Raw genomic sequence first — 18,768 nt, forward strand, 5'->3', positions numbered from 1 at the left:
GTATATATATAAGGAGAAGCTATTTTAACGGAGTCATATTTTATTGTTATTCCTTGATATTCCTTGATATTCTTCAGTATTTCTGCTATTCATGTCGCAGGCAAACACACACACAGTGCAAATAAGGCCTACTTTATCTCTTTTGGGAAGAAGGCATGTCCCTGCCAAAGGAAACGGAGCATAATTAGACTAATTGGATCAATATCACTGTAATCGTAGGATGAAGGAATTAGCACTTCAGATTTTGGTGCAGGTGTTTCTGTCTTGCGGGATCTCTCCGTTGCTATTGTTTCATTTCTAATGGTGCTCTTCTGTTCTTTCAGTTTATGAATTGCTCTCGGTTCTCATTCTTCAGGCCAAGTGATTGTTAGTCGATAGATGTTTGCCTGAAATGAAAGTTGCTGTTGTTGCTGTGTGACTGGAGCAATTTAAAATGTTTGATAATACGATGCAGTCATTCATCGGCGATGTTGTTATTGGGTGCAGTTTTTTGCAGATCCGTGCGCCAGCAGCCCCTGTCTCCATGGCAACTGTAGTCAGGACGGTGAGGGGGATGGGTTTGCGTGCGAGTGTAGTGAGGGTTACAGTGGTGTCCGCTGTGACCTGCCAACCTTGACCTTTGACCTCTCCGAGTCCACCTGGGACCTCGCCACGCCGGCCACACCTGCGACCACGACTCAAGGGTTTCAGCCAACCACAGTCCCCACCACTACTCAAGCTCCGCCCACCCTGGAGCCGTGGCAGCCCAAACAAGGTCAGAAAGTGGTGGAGATACTGTGGGAGGATCAGCAGGTGAGCAGGTGTGCGTTTGCATGCATAACGTAATTACGGCAAAGTGTGTGTGTGTTTGTGTAAGCATGAAGTGTAATGACAGTTGGATCCGGTCTGGATGGCAGGATAAATCCTGTGGGAAGTTTATCTGTGTTGGATGTGTGTTGTGTTGTAGATCACTGATGAAGCTGAGTGTGTGAGCACCGCAGGAGGCGAGTCTGCTGGAATGATGACCGTTTCCATGGAGGTCGCTGAGGAAACAGCTGTGAAGTAAGACACTTCCTGACCTGTTTTTCCTGGGAAATGAGAATAAGATTTAATAAAAGAAGAGAGTTGTGAGTTCTGAGTGTGCGCTTGGTTTGAAATAAACTTTCATCTGTTCTTTCTGTGGCATATATGGCTATATTAGCATGAACCGTTGTCATTCAAATTGCTTTTTGAACTGCTTTTCTTCTTCTTTGGATAAAAAGAAGTTTTTGCTGAATGCATAAATGTAAATGCATAAATATAAAATCATTATTTATTAAAAAAAATTATGTATTTAATTAATTATATATTTATACATAATATATTGAATATTACCAAAGCCACACTTTTGGATTACAATTTTACCGCATAATTTTCATATGATATTTTGGTGACATAAAAGACAAAGATGGATTTTAAAATATTTTTAATTACTGAAAAACTTTAATATAGTACATTATTGAATATAATAAATGTAATATGATTTATATATTATAATAAAGTTTAATGTTGTACATTTTAATACAACTTTATTAAACAAAATATTACTATACTAAAACAATATAATATGATTAGTGCTGTCAAATTACATCTAAGATATATATATACTATATATATATATATATATATACAGGATATACATACATACAGACACACACACACACACACACACACACACGTGTGTGTGTGTGTGTGTGTGTGTGTGTGTGTGTGTGTGAGTATGAGTATAATGATAGCACTAAATATAATATAATATAATATAAATGCTTACACACAGACACATATATTATATATTTATCTTTAAGTTAGATGTGAATTAATCATGATAATCTATTTGACAGCACTAAATATAATATAATATAATACAATAATAATAAAAAAAATCAGCTCTGACATTTAAATGGATTTCAGATCTTGTTCTAAACCATTACGTTCCCTTTGTAAAGTTCACTACATACATTTCCTGTGTTTATTTCATTGAAATAAATGAAAAGTCGTGTATTTTTCCGCGATCTCTCTCTCTCTCTCTCTGTGTGTGTGTGTGTGTGTGTAGGTTGGTGGGTAATGTGAGCGGCTCTGCTGTCCTGTGGCGTGTGGGTGAGGCTGGTTATGAGCAGTGCTCTGTTGCAGACGGCACGATCATGTGGTTCCAGCAGAGCTCAGACGGGCTGGTGCTGCCAGACCAGTCCCTGCCATTCGGACACAACTACTTCATCAGTAAGTCGTGTGTGGCTACATGCACACAATGCTGAAGAAATCTTATGTGTATAGAACATTATTTACTTAAATGTAGGACTTTTAGAAGCAATTTAGAATTTTTCCACCGCATTGATGAGAGCTGCGAATCTTTTATTTGACCCTGTCTGGTTCTGTGAGCCAAACAATGTCTGTCCTTGAGGCATTTATATGTGTGTGTGTGTGTGTGTGTGTGTGTGTGTGTGTGTACATGTCTGTTTATCTGTGTGTGTTGATGTCTGAGATGGAGATGTTGTTGTTGTAGCAGATATTAGAAAATGCCTGAACCGACAAGGAAATTGTGTTTTGTAGGAGTTGCAAAAAAAAGTGTGTGCTTTATATAATAAATGTGAATCTAGATTTCTAGATGTATGGGTCTAGGTTAAGAAAAACCTGTAAAAGGTAAGTGTGTATATTGTGTTTAGACAATGTGGCTGAATTTAATAAATTGAAGTGTGTTTGTGTTTGTGTTTGTGTGTGTGTGTGTGGGGGGGGGGGGGGTTATTATCCCCATAAAACATGACAAAATGTAAAAACGGAGTTACTCTCTATTACGACTATTGATTGTTATGTTGCTCTCGTTTCTTGTAGGTGTGTTGCACGTCGGAACCGCCTCTGGTCCAGAAGTCACTCTGAGGCTGCATCTCATGGTAAAAACCAATAACTGCATTGAGCCCGGCAGTGGATTCAGTGACCCACAATGCTCCGGGAAAGGGAAATGCATCACCCAGTCTTCTGTGGTAATGACCTCATATCATAATTAGCATAAAATGTTATATTACAATCCTGAATTTGTGCTGCGGTTTTTTTCTCCAACGTTAAATTGCGTGTGTTTAAATGTGAATCGCAGGACACGTTTTACTGCCAGTGTGATGAGGGGTATTCTGGGATCTTCTGTGAAGAGTTTGACGCGTGTCACATGAAGCCCTGCGAGAACAATGGCTCCTGTACTGACCTCAGACAGAGAGATGAAGGACAAAACTACAGCTGTACCTGCCAGCCAGGTGTGTGAGCTTGTGTTTGTCTCAGGAAACTTTTCATTTGTGTCCGATGAGTGTCCGATAAGTGTCCGATGAGTGTCCAATAAGTGTCCGATGTGTGTCCGCTGTGTGTCCGATGAGTGTCCGCTGTGTGTCAGATGTGTGTCCGATGAGTGTCCGCTGTGTGTCCGATGAGTGTCTGCTGTGTGTCCGATGAGTGTCCGATGAGTGTCCGATGTGTGTCAGATGTGTGTCCGATGAGTGTCCGATGTGTGTCCGATGTGTGTCCGATGTGTGTCCGATGAGTGTCCGCTGTGTGTCAGATGTGTGTCCGATGAGTGTCCGCTGTGTGTCCGATGAGTGTCTGCTGTGTGTCCGATGAGTGTCCGATGAGTGTCCGATGTGTGTCCGATGTGTGTCCGATGAGTGTCCGATGAGTGTCCGATGTGTGTCCGATGTGTGTCCGATGTGTGTCCGATGTGTGTCCGATGAGTGTCCGATGTGTGTCCGATGTGTGTCCGATGTGTGTCCCCTGCCCTGACGGACTGATATAATTAACAGGATACTGAAACCTAGGCCCGTCAGGCCCACCCATAACGCTGTGCCTGGTACAGAGCCCCTAAAGGGACATGGTGGTGGAAAAAATATGAAATGGGAGGAAAAATAGGAAGCCAATGCTTTTGCGTTCCCTCGCAAAACTTTTGTGTTCTTTGTGAGTGAAGACAAAAGCATTTGCAAGAGAAGACAAAAGCATTGACAAATAATTTTTCCTTCATCTCATGTTTGTTTCCTTCACCATGTCCCTTTAGGGGCTCTGTAGTGTTGTGATAAATCTGAAAAATATGAAAAATATTTATATAAAAGTTTATATTTTTGTGGAAACTGTGTTGCTTTTTAACATTTTCTTTAATGAATAGAAAGTTCAAAAGAACCGCATTTAGTGTTATTAGTGTTGCTGTAAAATGCAATTTCCCTATTTAGTTATTCCTACGAAGACATTCAAAATATTAACATGAAATAGTTCTAAGCATTCGCACAACATGAATCTATCGAGAAGCAATGTCCTTATGAATTGTGAATGTGCCGTCTTGGATGTCTGTTAACATGTGCATAACGGATAATAATGGAGGTTGACCTTGAGCAGAGCGCATGATCTGAGCTGGAATGCTTTAAATGGAAAGATGGGGCAGGGGAAGTAAATGAGAGATGAAGAACAAAACAAAGCGTGAGCAAGAGACATTGAAGGTCGGGATGATCAAATGCCTTACGATTATTTTGATCCTGCATTTAAGTTATTTAAAGCCTTCCAGATGAAACAACTGTGCCTTTTTTAAGACATGTTGTCATGGACATGCTGATTGCAAAACATGTCTATTAAGCTCTCGAGGAAGAACACAAGCACACAAACAAACACTGTTTACGGCTCTGACCATTTTAGTAAGAGGATTATTGAGAACACAGGAGGGCATAAATGATGTAAATTAGCTGTGTTGTAAGAAAAGCAAACAGCCTGCTTTGGCCGACTAAATCGTGCTGGTTTATGACTGAAAGCTTTGTTAAAGATTTTTTTTTCCCAAAGTATTTTTATGTGAAGGAAAGGAAAAGATTGTGTTTTCTGAGAGCCATTTGTGTGGTTTTGTCTACATTATGAGGACCAAATGTCCCCAAAAGGAGAGCAAAACCTGAAATCACCAACATCCCATTGAGGAAAACAGCTTAATAAACAATTAATAATGTCTTAATGAAAATGTAAAATGCGTTTTTTTTGTGTTTGAGGGTTAGTTTTGGGCATAGAGATATCTTAAGCTCAAAAACAATAGAAGTCAATGGAAAGTTCCCACCAAAAGCAAATGTGTGTGTGTTTCTGATGCATTAACATTGAATGATACATTGTTAATTCATGCACTGGTCAATTTTGAGATTTTTGGGTATTTGGATTTTCATCAAACTAGTGGGAAGAAAACATCCAAAATATACTTTGCACTTTATCTATTTACACCTGTAGATTTCAATTGCAATAGATACTGTATCTTTAAAGGCTGTTTTCTCAAAAAGAAATGAGTCAGAACTTCAGTAGCACTTATATATACCAAACTTTACAGTTGTATTCTTTATTCTGTATATTACATCAGTTTTTACTGACGGGTTTGTTCATATACAATTTGCCTGATTGTATACAAAATTGTATTACTAAAAACATATGGCTGTTCACAGTATTTTCTGATTTATAAAAGAGATATCTAAAATCCCCTTGTGAAAACTGTTTACTTTAATATGTCCACAAAATTAAACAAGGATTTTGAACCAGGCTTTATCCAATGGTCAGATTTCAGAAAATTGAATGAATGCAAGTTAGTGCATATTTAATTATATAATGCATAATTTGCCTTAAACATAACATTTCAGAAAACGTGTAATAAATTATAAAAAAAAAATGTGCAGTTCTTAATGCAATTGATCAACCGGGAAAGTATGGGGATATCTATTAGTTAAATGTTTTACCCTATTCATAAATTCAGATGTGTTATGGCGAACTGAGATACAGTAATAATACAATGTGTGTGTGGTCGGTCCTGGAAATCTTGTGTGGGAGAATATAAAGGATTAGGTTTTTTTTTTTCTTTGTAATAATTTACTTATCCTCATGTCATACATTGTGGGGACATTTTGGATGGTAATATAATATAATGGTAATATTTTTTGGTCCCCATGAGAAAAAAACAGCTTTTAAATCATACTAAGATGATGTTTCTTTTTGAAAATATAAAAATGCAGCAAGTTTTCTGTGATGAGTAGATTTAGTGCAAGGGAAGAGAAAATACAGTTTGTACAGTACAAAAATGTATATGGAAATCCCCCGTAAACCACGGAAACCCATCGTGTGTGTGTGTGTTTCAGGTTTTGAAGGAGAGCGTTGTCAGTCGTTGGTGGATCACTGTGTGTCTGGACCCTGCAGGAACGGGGCCACCTGCTCCAGCAGCCTCGAAGGCCCACACTGCTATTGTGCTGAAGGTACTTATAAATAGCCTCCTCTCATGAAATCATGTCTGACACCATCAAATCTGTTGTGTGTTCTGCTTGAGTGTGTATGTGTGTGTTAAGCTCGAGTCGTCCTGATTCGAGCTCTATTTCTGTTCCTTCTCCTCTCGCTCTCTCAAAGTGTGTCAGAGAGCTGCTTATTTTAAACTCTCTTCTTTTTCTTCCAATTAATCGTGAAGCGCGGCACAGCTCCGCCCCCTCTCTCAGGAGGACACACACCGTTCCTTCAGCGATGGCTCTCTCTAACCAGGGCAGACTCTCAGTCAGCAGATACAACAGGGACACAACCACTCCTGCTTCCCGAAGAAGCACTAAAAACAGTTAGGGACGGAAATTTGATAGCTCGTAGTCTGAAATATTAATCATGTGGTGTGACCTGGCACCGTAAGCCACCGTTTGAAACGCAAGGAACGCTGAAAGAATAAGGAAAGTGGCACTATTAGCACATTTTTAATTAGTGTAGTACAGCTCACGCCACGGTACGGCTTTTAATATTTCACCAGCCACGTGAGGCAGTTAATAGCTTTTTCTGCATCTCTCAGTTAAAACATCCATTCAAACTCTACAGGGCAATAGAAACGACCGCATGCTGCAACGAAAGGCGTTCGGCTGGAATCTAACCTTTAGTATCTGTCATAAAGTAGCAGCATTCAAAACAAGGAAATCTCCAAAAAATTGATTTTATAATCATCTACATTTCCTTTCAAACCTGCATGATTTTAGTTTTCAATGGAACACAACAGGATCATTTTTTTATTTTAAATCTTCACAAATCTTCTACAATAACAGTTCTTAGTGTGTGTGCATTCATGAATTGCTAAAAATGCACCATAAAAGTAGTCCAAATTACTCATGCACTATATATTTCAAGCCATACAATGAATTTATGTAAGAAACAGACTGAAATATAAGTCATTATTTGCTGAAAAGCTTTTTCTGAAGAGTTTTTTTCATGAGACGCCTGACAACAACAACATTTTCTCATGTTCAAACTGACAGTATTCGTCAAAAGGCGTCTTGTTTGATTTGACCCTACATGTGCATTTGACTTCAGAAAAATGACATGGCGCACAAGTCAGATGAGTGACTGTTATGGTGCTGATGGTCATAGTTTCTCCTTTTGTGTTCCACAAAAAAAAAAAAAAAAGATCATATGTGTTTGGAATGACACAAATAATAATGAATAAATAATGCCAGCATTTTCATTTCTGGGTGAACTATTCCTCTAATACTGGCAGTGAGGCTGTGAGAGTTTCATTAAGATAATGCATGAAAGCTCCTCCGTAAGGGAAACTCTGGTGGGTGGATGAGCACTGAGCTCTATTGCTCTGTGTGTGTGATTGACTTTTATTGGGGGGATCATAGCAACCAAGCTTGTAATCTGCTGGTGCGTGCATGTCACTGAAAGGAGACTACAAATGCACAAAAACACACACATATACCCAACACACACACTGTACATGTGTGTGTTTTAGAATGTGTGTAGAATTGAACATTAACCAAGATTAATTCATTGTTACTTCATGTTAACAGATGTGGTCAGTTAGTGTTTGCTGAAGTGTGAACTATAAATACTGTTCAAGATTATGTTTCTGAATTTGATTATTCCTGAATATTGTTTGTTTCTGTTGTATCCCTTTATTTAGTATAATAATAATGGAACTTTAGTTTAGGTTCCAATTCTCACTATGAACTAGTTGCTTATTAGCCTGAATATTACTGAGATATTGGCTGTTTATTAGTACTTTTAAAAAGCACATATTAATGCCTTATTCTGCTTGACCATATTCTACACCCTTAAGCCTACCCTATACTTAACAACTACATTACTAACTATTAATTAATTAACTGTTTATCGAGGCAAAAGTTGTAGTTAATAATTAGTTAATAGTGAGAATTGGACCCTAATCTAAAGTGTGACCAAACTTATTACTATACTAATGTACTTGAATGGATTGTACCAGGTTCAAGTTAAGTTGCACAGAGATTAGCACTGAAAATAATTAACGCATCTGTAAGTTTGAAAAAATATCAGATTTCTCTATGGAAGAAATGTGATTTAGCAGAAATAGACTAGATTTCCGTTGTGAATGTGTTACAGTAAGCTCGATTATTGATTGTTGTAAGATTGTGAGGATTATTTTCTGTGGTAATCAACAGTCACATATTCTGAATAAAGAGACATCCTTCAAGTACAGAACTCATGTAAACGTTTACGATATATCGTTAACATAAAGTAGCAATGAACTGCTTTTACACAATTTATTTAAAAATAAAAAAGTATTTAAACCCTCCCCTTCAAAGCTCACACTGATCTGTCTTCACTTTTAAGTGCCACGCCCACATCTCAACATCCAATTAACAACTGATGCACAGAACCAAGTCCCGCCCTACAAGTTTTTTCCCCGATAATCCCTTACGCTCGGATGTACGTCACAATACGGAAGAAAAGATCTGTCACTACTTCCGATTCATCAAGACTTTAAACATTAGCATCTGTCACATACGATCCAGTGGCGGCTGGTGAAAAATATCTTAGGTGGGGCTGTGTCATATTCAAACCATGGGAATAGGCTATTAGGCCTACTTTCTGCCCTTGGTATATTGTGCTTTGATGTTTATTTTGTTCTATTCCTTAACCCAGTCCCAGTGGTTCTCAAACTTTTTAGAGTTGTACCCCAAGAGGCTTAATATCCTTCTGCGTACCCACACTCTTCAGTCACACCTTTTTCAGTAAGGGACAATATTTGCCCCCTTAAATCGATTTTTTCAACTGCATTTTTGCCTTTACAAATATCTTTATAACATAAATAATGCTTAAAAAAAAAAAAAAGTTAAATAGATAAATATGCAATGATGGTAAAAACGAAATGATGCTTTTAAATATTAAATTAAAAACGCCAGTAGGTGGTGACGAGTCATTGAATCATTCAGAAATGAAGCAAGTGGCTGTATTTGTGAATTAATCATTGAATCATTGACTCTAAAGATTCGTTCAAAGCCGCAGATTCGTTCACAAACACTGCTGTGTGCTGCAGTTCTGCTGTGGCTTTCGTTAATTGGAGCTATTATTTTATTGTAAAAATACTGACAACTGTGTTGAAAATGAACATCACTTAATATTAATATTTCGTTTGTTGAACTTGTTGTATAAAATCAATGTGACATTTGCAATCGTGTGGATCTTCATGTGATCAACATTAAACACAGGAACTCGCACAGGGTAGCCTATGTCTTTGTATCGAAGAGAGTTTGATTCTTTATATCGATCTCCATGCACAGCCTGTGTCTTTTGTTCTTCATGCTAGTAAGTGCTAAATCCCTACTTTTACAAACATTGTCGAGAACGGCAGTAGGCTATAGCGCGATTTGCTGAGGCAGCAATCTGCTCAAGACCTGTCATATAGCCTATACACGCTGCTTAAACGCAGACAGTTTTGACCGCAAAAGATGAGGTAATTTGATCGGATTTCATGTATTTACAGCATTTAACCTGAGAGTTTAAATCGCTGTTTAAATCGTATTTTAAGATGAGGTAAGTTAGTATTAAAGGAACGGCAAAATTCAGCATTTTGTTCCCGCACCCCCTTCTGTCACCTCACGGTTTGAGAACCACTGCCTTTACATATATTTTTAAACCGAATAATAATAATAATAATAATAGTATTACAAATATTTATTAGTATTAACCACCCAAACACAATTTAACACAAACTGCATGATACCAGTGCTCTGTCAAAACGTCAGTAATTATTTAATGCCATATTACAAGACTGAAGCATTCTTACACAAAAACAAACAAACTGCACAAACTTTCCATTTGCATCTGAAATTTAACTCAAACAGTTTAGTTACTTTCTCAGACAGGTCCCTCACTCCGGTAACTGTCCATGCTGGATCTGTCGCTGTTGTTTTAAAAAGTAATCACAGAAAGCAAAACAAGGCATTAGCATGACCGCATCCAGCTAGCCAGGCAGATAGACGCTGTCTGATAGAGATGTGAGCGCCTCGGCTCGGGCACGCGCAGCTTGGGGCGCTAAACAGAAGCGCCCATAGCTGACTAGATTTGAGCTCGCTGATTGGCTACAGTTTATGTCAAACATGTATATCTTAAATCAGCAATTGGCTAAGCTGCTTCACAGACCCGCCTTCCTGGGGCGCTTTCTCCCAGCGCCCCAGAGCTGATGAGACGTGGGGGATGTGTAGAAAAAGCAGATATTTTGAATTTCTATCATATTTTTCACTGACAATACTGACAATTTGTATGTATGATTTATGTATGTATTTACTTATTTAATGAGTGTGGCTCATAAACTGTGGTCTGACTCATGGGGGGGGGCGGCGCCCTAGCGCCCTCTATTGGCCAGCCGCCCCTGATACGATCCCAGCCATTGTTTTCATGGGTTCTGCATCTTTAAATAGAAGATGGACTCTCGCATTCTTCATGGCATTTTCTCTAGCTGTTTTTAGCTTGACGGCTAAATGATTCGCCAATCGAATGGACTGTATCAGATTCAAACTGGTCTCTTTATGCATAGTGCACACTTTAGTCTCTTCCCCTTTCTCCTTCTCTTTGTTAGGGTATCAGGGCTCCACGTGTGAGCAGAAGATTGATCCCTGTGCTTCCGGGCCCTGCCATAATAATGCCAGCTGCTCCCCACAGGCCTCTGGTTTGGGCTACAGCTGCACCTGTCCTGCGGGCTACACCGGACCCACCTGTGCCCAGCTGGTGGACTTCTGCGCCCTCAACCCATGCGCTCACGGCATCTGCCGCAGCGTCGGTACGAGTTATAGGTGCCTGTGTGTTCCAGGTGAGGATCTCGTCTGCTTCCGCTCATACAGTAGCTGAGTCTCTCCCTTCACTCCCTCCAGTTGTCATGGCAACTGCCTCCTGTGTATTGCGTGCTCAGACATCATTGTCTGTGAAGTGTGACTGCAGCATCTGTGCAGCCGGATCAGTCTTTCCTCTGATATCACCCCGCTCTGATGAGAGGTGTCCGATGGGACCGCTGTGTTCTCCAGTGGGATTGCAAATAATGCTCAGTGGGATTGCGCTATGAAGACGACACTTCTTTCTGGAAACAACTGTCCTGCCCGGTGGGATTGCTGTGTTTGCGCACTCATTGAAAACAAAATGGTCCTCAGCAAAATGAATTGGCAAATTATTTAATGGCAGCATTCAGGGCCTTTGAGACCGATTAGCGGTGTTTGCGAAGTAAAGCACAAAGTAAACTTCAGTTTTTACAAGTACACTAGGATATGCGTACAGTTGGGGTTGGATCGACTAGTCGACTTTAATGCTCTGCCATGACGCTTTAAACTTGACGTCGACTAGTCGCTGGTCATGGCCTATAGTGGGCGCTACAGGATAAGCCATTTCCTGACACTCACGCTCCGTTTCCAACAGTTAAAATGACAAATAAATGCATACTCTGAGAGCTCTCCTTAAGGCATGTTTGATTATATCATCTGGATGCTCAAAATTGATCGGGAGAATGCACGTTTTAACCCGGGGACACACTTAACACTGTAAGGCCAATTATGAATAATTTGATACTTACGACTGATCATGCCGAGTCAGAGACAGTAGCGTTCAGTCGGTGATTAAAATCTGCTTCAGTCATTGGAAACAGTCTGTGTGTGTTCAGGTCAGTCTTAGAATGTTTCAGATAGTTGTTAAGTGTGTCCCCGACATTATAGTTAATCGGCGTGCTAAACTAATGCATTGCATTGTTACGCACACACATAGCTCGCACTGTTCTGTGATTTATCAATAAAATAGCTTAGAAATTAAAAGGTTCTAGCATATTTTTTCTTAGTAAATAAAACTCACAGCTTCACTATATTAATAGAGAGAATTAATTCAGTTAGAATTAATTCACACACAATCACTCACTAATGCATTAATATAAATGTAATCGTTACTGTGCCACTTTATCTGTGTCTGATTTAGAACAAGCAGAAATCTAACGATTTTTATAAACGCGCGCACATGCGGTTTGATTTTATTTTATTTTTTTAGTGTGTTCACAAGGAAACAGCACTGGCCCAGACAGCTTCATGGTCGAAAAAGAAACAACCAACAACTAATAGAAATGCAGAAACAATATAGACTTGTGTTTCCGAGCGCTTACGTGAGGGGTTTAGACTAGAGATAGGCTACTCGTGAGTTGCAACTCTACAAATACATTTTTATTGGTCATAACTTCTGGAGAGCAATAGCACAGACGCTGGTCGAGGATAAAACTTTCTAACGTTCAAGTGTGGAGCACTTGTGTTTGTGCATGAGTATATGAGTATATGTCATTTTCATCATCAGTGTAGTACGCATACGAGCGCAACGTGTTTTTTCTCTCTGTACGCTCAGCTCCCTCATGAGGCTTGACTAATTCATTTGCACTAATTCATTTGTGCACAAGGGTGTTGCAACACTAGCTGTTTCACAGTCAAACAAGAATTGGAGAAGATGGAACAACAATAGATGCTGGTGTTGACAAGCACTTGTGAAGGGGAATTAAGAGATATCCTTAACTCTAGTTTAAACGAGTACAGAGTTTAAACTAGTGCTATTTTTGTGCTAATTAGTTGTTACACAAGGTGGCAACACTGGCCCTGCTTGTTGTTTCATGGTCGAAAAGAAATATAAGAGAGTGAACAACAACAACAACAACTGACTAACTACCAGAGGCTGGAACAATAGACGTCCATGTCACCTGTTAAAAAAAAAACAAAAAAACATAATCATATATTGAAGAAGCGAGAAGAGCCATTTATAGAGACTACCAAAAAAAAAACCCCACAAAAAACCCATGGTGGTGGGTTCTTGTTAGCCACAATAAAATAAATAAGCATCTTGCAACCACCCTTAAACCCCTAGCAACGGCATAGCCACGTGTGTTGTGTGTGTTTGTGTGTGGGTGTGTGTGCGTGGGTGGGAGGGAGAAGGGATAAAAGGAGAAAAGCCAAATGATGCCCAGAAAATAATGCCATGAAATGCTTCTGTACTTTTTGTGCCTGACATTTTATTGTGCTGTTACTTCACAGTCAAACATTTTTAGATATAAATATTAGAAAAAATATATATAAAAGAAGATTTACAAGGATCAATATATATATATATAAACACAATACACACACTCAAAAAATATTCTCATTGTCATCTGTGTCATCAGTTTTCTCCTGCTCACATTCTGTAAACCCCTTCAAAACGAAACACTGCTCTCTAGTGGACAAAATGCAGGAATATTCAAGGTGAAGTACAGCTTAAAGGGTTATTTCACCCAAAACTCAACATTTTGTCATTAATTACTCACTCTCATGTCGTTCCAAACCTGTAAGACTTTCGTTCAACTTCAGAACACAAATGAATATCTTTTTGATGAAGTCTGAGAGCTTTCTGTCCCTCCATTGACAGCTACGCAACTACCACTTTCACGCTTCAAAACGTTCATTAAGAGATCGTAAAGCGAATCCATATAAATCAAGCGGTTTGGTCAACATTTTTTGAAGAGACATGATCACAATGAAAAGATTGAATTTAGGATTTTATTTATGTATTTATTTTTTCACTTTTTGGGGTGAACTATCCCTTTAAGCTCTATCGACCCCCTCTATGACATGCTGTTGATCGCCACAGATCATAATTTAGTATTTCTTTGTCTTTCCTCTTAGGTTATCACGGTCTGTACTGTGAGGAGGAGTATAATGAATGCTTGTCTGCTCCGTGTCAGAACTACGCCACATGCAGAGACCTGATCAATGCCTACGAGTGCATCTGCGCCCCACAGTTCACAGGTGCGTTCTCTTCTCTAGCAGGACTGTGCCCACATTTCATGTACATTTAATGGATCTGGGCCTAAAATGACAGTAAAATGACATAATTAACAGGATTGATGTGATGTGGGTTATTTCAGGTAAGCACTGTGAGATATATAGAGACCCCTGTCTGAAGCTCAGGTGCCAGAATGGAGGCCATTGTGAAAGTGGAGGGAGAAACGCATCCTGTGTGTGTCCACCAGGATATATGGGTAAATATTAGTGTTTGTTTATGTTTTTATGATAGTGAGTAATTCTGCAGTATGTAACATGCATATTGTATAAAGCATGCTAATTTTCTGTATGCATGAAATACCCAGATAACATAAGTTAACATAAGTTAAGAAAAAAAAGAAAAAGTTGTGTCCCAAATGACAAGTGTCAAACATTTCACACTTTTTTTCCTCAGTTAATTAGGTGCATCATCCGGGTATTTAAAGACTACTTTTTTATTTGGAATTTTCCGTGTGAACGCACTGCTCGCAATAGTTATACTATAAATAGTATATAATATATAGTATATAATAGTATATATAATAGTGCATAATCACGCACATTGGGATGCACCTATAGCCATTGTGTTTTTTGAGGGGTCTGCTGTTAGTTGGGCTTTTAATCACTTTGCAGGTGAGAACTGTGAGGTTGACGTCAACGAGTGTGAGAGTAACCCATGTCATCATGGCGGCACCTGCATCGACCAATCAAATGGCTACACCTGTCACTGTCCTCCTGGCTGGGTCGGTGGAAGCTGTGAGATCCGTGAGTTTATGCTGACCTTCTGACTACACTACACTTTCCACTACAACAGCTCTCACAATTATGGCGAGGAGAGAAATGTGGAGGGGATGATGAAGAATTGCCTCCAGATAGGATTTTATTTACAACCAAAAACACATATAAATAAAATGGTTCCCATTTTATATTAAGTGTCTTTAGCGACCCTTAACCGTATCTCACCTCAATAGCAATACAACTTGAACAACATTTATTTTAGTGTCCCTGTTACACTTCTTACATGTATTTACTATAATTATAACCAGGGCTTGACATTAACTTTTGTGCTCTCGAGCCACTGTGGCTAGTGGTTTTCTAAAGTTACTGGCTACTCAGCATTTTCACTGGCCACTTTTTCTTACATCGATACCATGGGGAAAAACTGCCATATAGATATTTTTTTATATTATCTCATATTTTGGCATCAGATATATTAGGCTGCTGTCACTTTAAGACCTGACGCACATATCCTTTATACTGTTACACATGCGTTTCCTTTCTCAACTGTTTACGTTCACTTAGTTAAAACATATCTGACTGTTGATGTGAATACTTGCCAAAACCAGCATTTTGACATTATTTTCTGTGTATTTGACTGTTTAAGCGCAATAAGCAGCGAAAATAACTCACTCATAAAGTCTCAAAAGAACGACTTTACGTGTGTGCAATTTGGGTGTGAAGCGTTTCAGATATTTCAGTATCAATATGTATCGAAAAATCGATAATATCTTTGACAACACTGATGTGCTTAATTGCACATAGTTTATTTTTTCAGATATTTTTTAAAAGACTACAATTGAAAAATGTAAAAATTATATAGCCTATAAAATTCAATGTTAATGTCAAGCCCTGGTTATAACAGTAAATTATGCATAATTACAATCAACTAATCCTAATCCTAACCCTATAGTAAGTACATGTTGTTAATTAATATTACTCAGTATTTGTATAATTACACTGAAACAAGGACACCTTTAAAATAAAATGTAACCGTACATTCTACCTAACACTATGTTCTACCTAAAATAGTAGTTAAAAACGCCTTATATAAAGTGTGACCTTAAAAAGTGACCATGGAGGTAGTGACTTAAAGGGACATGGTGTGCTCTGCAGTTCAGTCATTTCTCCTTCACGACATAGGCCTCAAGGACACATTATGTATGCAGGGGTAGAGAGCGGTTCCCTGAGGAGTGACGTGCAACTGCCTTTTATGGCAGCTGTGACTAGGCACCATTAGCTTCTGTGAGCCTCGTCACGCTCTGCCAGCGAGAGACGGGACGACTGTGACGTGTGGAGAGGGGGAGCCACATGACTCGCTCCCCATTCAGAGATTTTCATGAATAACCCAGCGTCTTTATGGCTGTGCGGATGTCCTTGCTGGCTGACACTGGTCTGTGCTTGTTATATATACAGTGAACAAAATTATAAACGCACCACTTTTGTTTTTGCCCCCATTTTTCATGAGCTGAACTCAAAGATCTAAGACTTTTTCTATGTACACAAAAGGCCTACAGTATTTCTCTCAAATATTCTTCACAAATCTGTCTAAATCTGTATATACGACAGTGTGTTCCAGGTCCTGCCAATATCCAGCAACTTCGCACAGCCATTGAAGAGGAGTGGACCAACAATACACAGGCCACAATCAACAACCTTTTTTTTCAATACAGTAAAACTGCACATTTTAGAGTGGCCTTTTATTGTGGCCAGCCTAAGGCACACCTGTGCAATAATCATGCTGTCTAATCAGCATCTTGATATGTCACACCTGTGAGGTGGATGGATTATCTCGGCAAAGGAGAAGTGCTCACTAACGCAGATTTAGACAGATTTGTGAAGAATATTTGAGAGAAATAGGCCTTTTGTGTACATAGAAAAAGTCTTAGATCTTTGAGTTCAGCTCATGAAAAATGGGGGCAAAAACAAAAGTGTCGCGTTTATAATTTTGTTCACTGTATAATGGTTTTGTGACTAGCATTTTGTGGTTAAATACTACCCATGGTTTTGTGAGTAGCAAACTAGCATTTTGTCAGCTAGACTGAAATCAATGAATAAACTAGATTTTTTAAGAAAGTTTAAGTGGTCCTTGCACACATCACCATGCTAGGATGGTGTCCTGGATGGTAACCACGAAGCATTGAGTTTTTCAAAGGAAAACACACAATCACATTTTCTTTTCTCTCTTTCATCATTATTGTCATTTTCCTCCTTGCATTCTCTCTCTCAGATCTGCAGTGGAAGATGGCTCAGCCTGTGGACTCACTGACCAACATGCCTCGTCACTCTCTGTACATCATTATCGGAGCTCTGTGCGTCGCTTTTGTCTTGATGCTCATCATCCTGATCGTTGGCATCTGTCGCATCAGCCGTATTGAATACCAGGGCTCGTCCCGTCACGCCTACCAGGAGTTTTACAACTGCCGCAGTATTGACAGCGATTTCAGCAACGCTATCGCCTCCATTCGCCATGCAAGGTAAACCATTATATATATGTACACTACCGGTCAAAAGTTTTAGATCGGTACGATTTTTTATGTTTTTAAAAGAAGTATCTTCTGCTCACCAAGGCTGCATTTATTTGATTAAAAATACAAACAAAAACAGTCATATTGTGAAATATTATTACAATTTAAAACAGCTGTTTTCTATGTGAATATATAGTTGTGTAATTTATTCCTGTGATCAAAGCTGAATTTTCAGCATCATTACTCCAGTCTTCAGTGTCACATGATCCTTCAGAAATCATTCTAATATGATGATTTGATGCTCAAGAAACATTTATGATTATTATCAATGTTGAAAACAGTTTTATACATTTTTATTTCATGATGCTATGATGAATAGAAAGTTCAAAAGAACAGCATTTATCTGAAATCTAAAGCTTTTGTAACATTAAACACTACCATTCAAAAGTTTGGGGTCAGTAAGAATTTTAATTTTATTTTTGGGGGAAAGAAATAAAATAAATCAATACTTTTATTCATCAAGGATGAGTTAAACTGATCAAAAGTTACTTTCTATTCATCAAAGAATTGTGAAAAAAAAATTTACACAACTGTTTTCAACATTGAAAATGATAATGAATGTTTTTTGAGCATAAAATCAGCATATTAGAATGATTTCTGAAGGATCATGTGACACTGAAGACTGGAGTAATGATGTTGAAAATTCAGCTTTCATCTGAGGAATAAATTACATTTTAAAATATATTAAAATAGAAAACAGTCATTTTAAATTGTCTTTTTTTTTATTTATTTTTTTTTATCAAATAAATGCAGCCTTGGTGAGCAAAAGAGACTTCTTTTAAAAACATAAAAAATCTTACCGATCTTAAACTTTTGACCAGTAGTGTATATATACACACACACACACACACACACACACACACACTCACCAGCCACTTATTAGGTACACCTTGCAAGTACCGGGTTGGACCCATTTTTGCCTTCAGAACTGCTTTAATTCTTCGTGAAGAATTAAGTGCTGGAAACATTAATCTGAGATTCTGGTCCGTATTGACATGATAGCATGATGAAGTTGCTGCAGATTTTGTCGCTGCACATCCATGATGCAAATCTCCAGTTCCAGCACATCCCAATGAAGCTCTATTGTATTGAGATCTGGTGACTGTGGAGGCCATTTGAGTTTAGTGAACTCACTGTCATGATCAAGAAACCAGTTTGAGATGATTTGAGCTTTGTGACATGGCATGTTATCCTGCTGGAAGTAGCTATTAGAACAGGTATGGGGCACATCGGTCCTGGAGAGCCACCGCCCTGCAGAGATTAGCTCCAACCCTGAAAAAAACTCACCTGCCTGTAGCCTTAGTGATCCTGAAGACATTAATTTGCTTGTTCAGGTGTGTTTGATTAGGTTTGGAACTAAACTCTGCAGGACAGTGGCCCTC

General features: G+C 38.7%; 1 protein-coding gene and 1 long non-coding RNA gene across 2 annotated transcripts in view; one reads left to right on the plus strand and one right to left on the minus strand.

Annotated features, from left to right (window-relative positions):
• Positions 1 to 18,768, minus strand: part of LOC309507863 — a 469,488-nt gene that overhangs the window by 117,655 nt on the left and 333,065 nt on the right. The window lies entirely within an intron of this gene.
• Positions 1 to 18,768, plus strand: part of dner (delta/notch-like EGF repeat containing) — a 35,663-nt gene that overhangs the window by 13,050 nt on the left and 3,845 nt on the right. The window contains exons 2-12 of the mRNA XM_082181636.1: positions 487 to 792; positions 947 to 1,041; positions 2,072 to 2,235; positions 2,845 to 2,993; positions 3,104 to 3,257; positions 6,132 to 6,245; positions 10,853 to 11,083; positions 13,944 to 14,066; positions 14,186 to 14,299; positions 14,715 to 14,846; positions 17,089 to 17,335. Coding sequence (XP_082037762.1) covers positions 487 to 792; positions 947 to 1,041; positions 2,072 to 2,235; positions 2,845 to 2,993; positions 3,104 to 3,257; positions 6,132 to 6,245; positions 10,853 to 11,083; positions 13,944 to 14,066; positions 14,186 to 14,299; positions 14,715 to 14,846; positions 17,089 to 17,335 — 1,829 coding nt within the window. The remainder of the gene's footprint in view (positions 1 to 486; positions 793 to 946; positions 1,042 to 2,071; positions 2,236 to 2,844; positions 2,994 to 3,103; positions 3,258 to 6,131; positions 6,246 to 10,852; positions 11,084 to 13,943; positions 14,067 to 14,185; positions 14,300 to 14,714; positions 14,847 to 17,088; positions 17,336 to 18,768) is intronic.

Source organism: Leuciscus leuciscus (assembly GCF_965113295.1).
Source record: "Leuciscus leuciscus genome assembly, chromosome: 10".
Taxonomy (NCBI): domain Eukaryota; kingdom Metazoa; phylum Chordata; class Actinopteri; order Cypriniformes; family Leuciscidae; genus Leuciscus; species Leuciscus leuciscus.